The following is a 2,421-nucleotide window of genomic DNA, read 5'->3' on the forward strand; positions in this document are numbered from 1 at the left end:
ATGTGTAACTGAATTCTAAGCCTAGATCTTGTAGCCTAACCCGCTGACCATATACGCTACCTAGGTAAAAAGTTGCACCTCTGAGTAGAGTTGCTAATGTGTAAACCCACATGCCAGCTGAGATTGTGGATCTCTAATTTCAGGCTAGCGAGGGATTAAGTAGAGATCCTGGTGGCTATAGGGTTCTGAAATCCAGAGAGCCTACCTTTCTGGGTTATTGTGTAATGTATTGAGCCAGTGTACAGTTTTTCCCCCCATCCCTGGAATGGCCTGGGGGGGCAGAATCTATACACCTGCCCAGACTCTCCCGACCATTAACTTCACCAGGCAAACCTGATGTGTTCTTTTCGCCTCACCCACATCACTGGGTGAGAGCCAGTTTGGCGTGGTGGTTAAGAGCGGCGGACTCTAATATTACAGTTGTTCCAGGACGTCTACAGCCCCTAAGAACGAGCCTAGCTCGCCAACTAAGAGCTAGGACTTGCTGCTGCCAGACAATCTCAAGATCTCTTGAATATTCTACACACAATGCCAAATGGTAATTAATTACCTCACAGGGTTGTTGTGAGGATAAAAAGAAGGGGGGGGAGAACCACATATGCCATCCTAAAGGAGGAGGAGGATTTATACCCCGCCCTTCACTCGGAGTCTCAAGAGCGGCTTACAATCTCCTTTCCTTTCCCCTCCTCACAACAAACACTCTGTGAGGTAGGTGGGGCTGAGAGAGCTCTCTCGAGGACTGCCCTTGAGAGAACAGCTCTGAGAGAACTTGTGACTGACCCAAGGTCACACCAGCAGCTGCATGTGGAGGAGTGGGGGAATCAAACCCGGTTCTCCCAGATTAGAGGCCGTGCTCCTAACCACTACACCAAACGGGTGGGATAATAAACACACATTCATGATGAGATGGAGACAGAGTGACTAGGGAAGCTGATGCGATCGCCCTGCCTCCCTCTTGCACCCAATGTGGAGCTCATAAGATCCAACCAATGGCGCCGAAGTCCCAGAATTTATCCCAGCACTGGTGTGCACTGTACCTTCACCAGGACACTGATCGCACAAGCCATCCCGACTTGACCGACTCCCACCACGGTGATCTTGTTGTTCGGCTGGGTCGATGGCGCCGCGACTGGCGTAATCAGTTTATCCTTCAGGGAAGCCATTGCGGAACACTTTCCCTATGAAGACAGAGAGAATGGGGACAGGTGAAACAACAGCAGGTTTTTGCATACTCTGAAGGGGGGGGGTCGTATTCCCCAAAGTTTCAAGACATACAATGGTGCCGCGGTGGGCGGGGGAGAGGAGATTTACAGAAAGCCAGCAAGGCGCAGCAATAGCTTTTTGGCTTGTCACACACCCATTAGAGGAAGTCACTTCAACCTAGAGATGTAAAATTTCCAGAAATTTTGAAGCTTGGGAAAAATAGAGATGTAAAATTTCCGGAAATTTTGAAGCTTGGGAAAAAACCCGGGTTTTTTCCGGAAAAAAGAGGAAATTTTCAGAAAAATTGGGAAAAAAAAGCTACATTAGCATTACTTTTGTCTTTTCTAGATTGAAAGTCATTCTGTTACTTTAGGAACATAAAATATGACTCTGGACATTTTTACTTGGCATGAAATTATCACACCTAGCATATTAAAAATATAGTGTATCCAAACAATTATTACAAACAGAATACCCACCCACATGCAAAAACAAAACTGAAACTTTTTTATTTTCCTCTGACAATCACACCTCCTAAAGGAAGAAATGCATCTTGTTTGGTCCAAAGACCTTCAGTGCCAGATTTCCGAGGATCAATGGAACGTTATTTGGCAAAATCAGAACTCATAGTCGAAATCCGTATACATTATAGAGACAAATATGAAGATCCTGTTGAGATGGTACTTAACACCAGCTAAACTAGCTCACTTGATACCCACCTTGTCGCCGCAGTGTTGGAATCAGTGCGGATCTAAAGCAACCTACTTTCATAACTGGTGGTCCTGCAAAGTTATTCAAGGCTTTTGGCTTCCAGTAACAGACTGCATTCATAAATTAACGAACTATAATTTACCTTTTTTGCCGGCTGTTCTCCTTGGTTTGTGGCCCTCTGACGGTCCTCCTGAAAATGTCAAAAAATTAATCAGTACTTTCCACACAGCCCAAGATCCTAATTTTTCCAATTTTTTGGATAAAAACAAAAAGGCTTCAGGAAAAAAACGGAAAAAACCCGTTTCCCCCCCGAATTTTTCCGGTTTTTTTCCAGGCCTTCACATCTCTACTTCAACCCAGTTTCCCTCTGATTGCAACATTCTTTATTAGTTTCTTAATGGGGTTATTTCATAACGTTACAGATCACCGCGTCGACTCCTCTGTTCCAAAACTGCTCGGGAATTGACATCGATTTGCACTGTTCGTGAACGTGAGCACGGTATGCAA

The 2,421-nt window shown here is 45.1% G+C and overlaps 1 protein-coding gene across 1 annotated transcript in view; it reads right to left on the reverse strand.

The window, feature by feature from the left end:
* LOC107112914 (L-lactate dehydrogenase B chain-like) overlaps positions 1 to 2,100 on the reverse strand; it is a 28,189-nt gene extending 26,089 nt beyond the window's left edge. The window contains exons 1-2 of the mRNA XM_015414123.1: positions 2,057 to 2,100; positions 1,038 to 1,178 (exon numbers count right to left, since the gene is read on the reverse strand). Coding sequence (XP_015269609.1) covers positions 1,038 to 1,163 — 126 coding nt within the window. The 5' untranslated portion in view covers positions 1,164 to 1,178; positions 2,057 to 2,100. The remainder of the gene's footprint in view (positions 1 to 1,037; positions 1,179 to 2,056) is intronic.
* Between the last annotated feature and the right edge of the window lie 321 nt (positions 2,101 to 2,421).

This window comes from Gekko japonicus, unplaced genomic scaffold (genome assembly GCF_001447785.1).
Source record: "Gekko japonicus isolate JY-2015 unplaced genomic scaffold, Gekko_japonicus_V1.1 scaffold4148, whole genome shotgun sequence".
In the NCBI taxonomy this organism is placed as follows: domain Eukaryota; kingdom Metazoa; phylum Chordata; class Lepidosauria; order Squamata; family Gekkonidae; genus Gekko; species Gekko japonicus.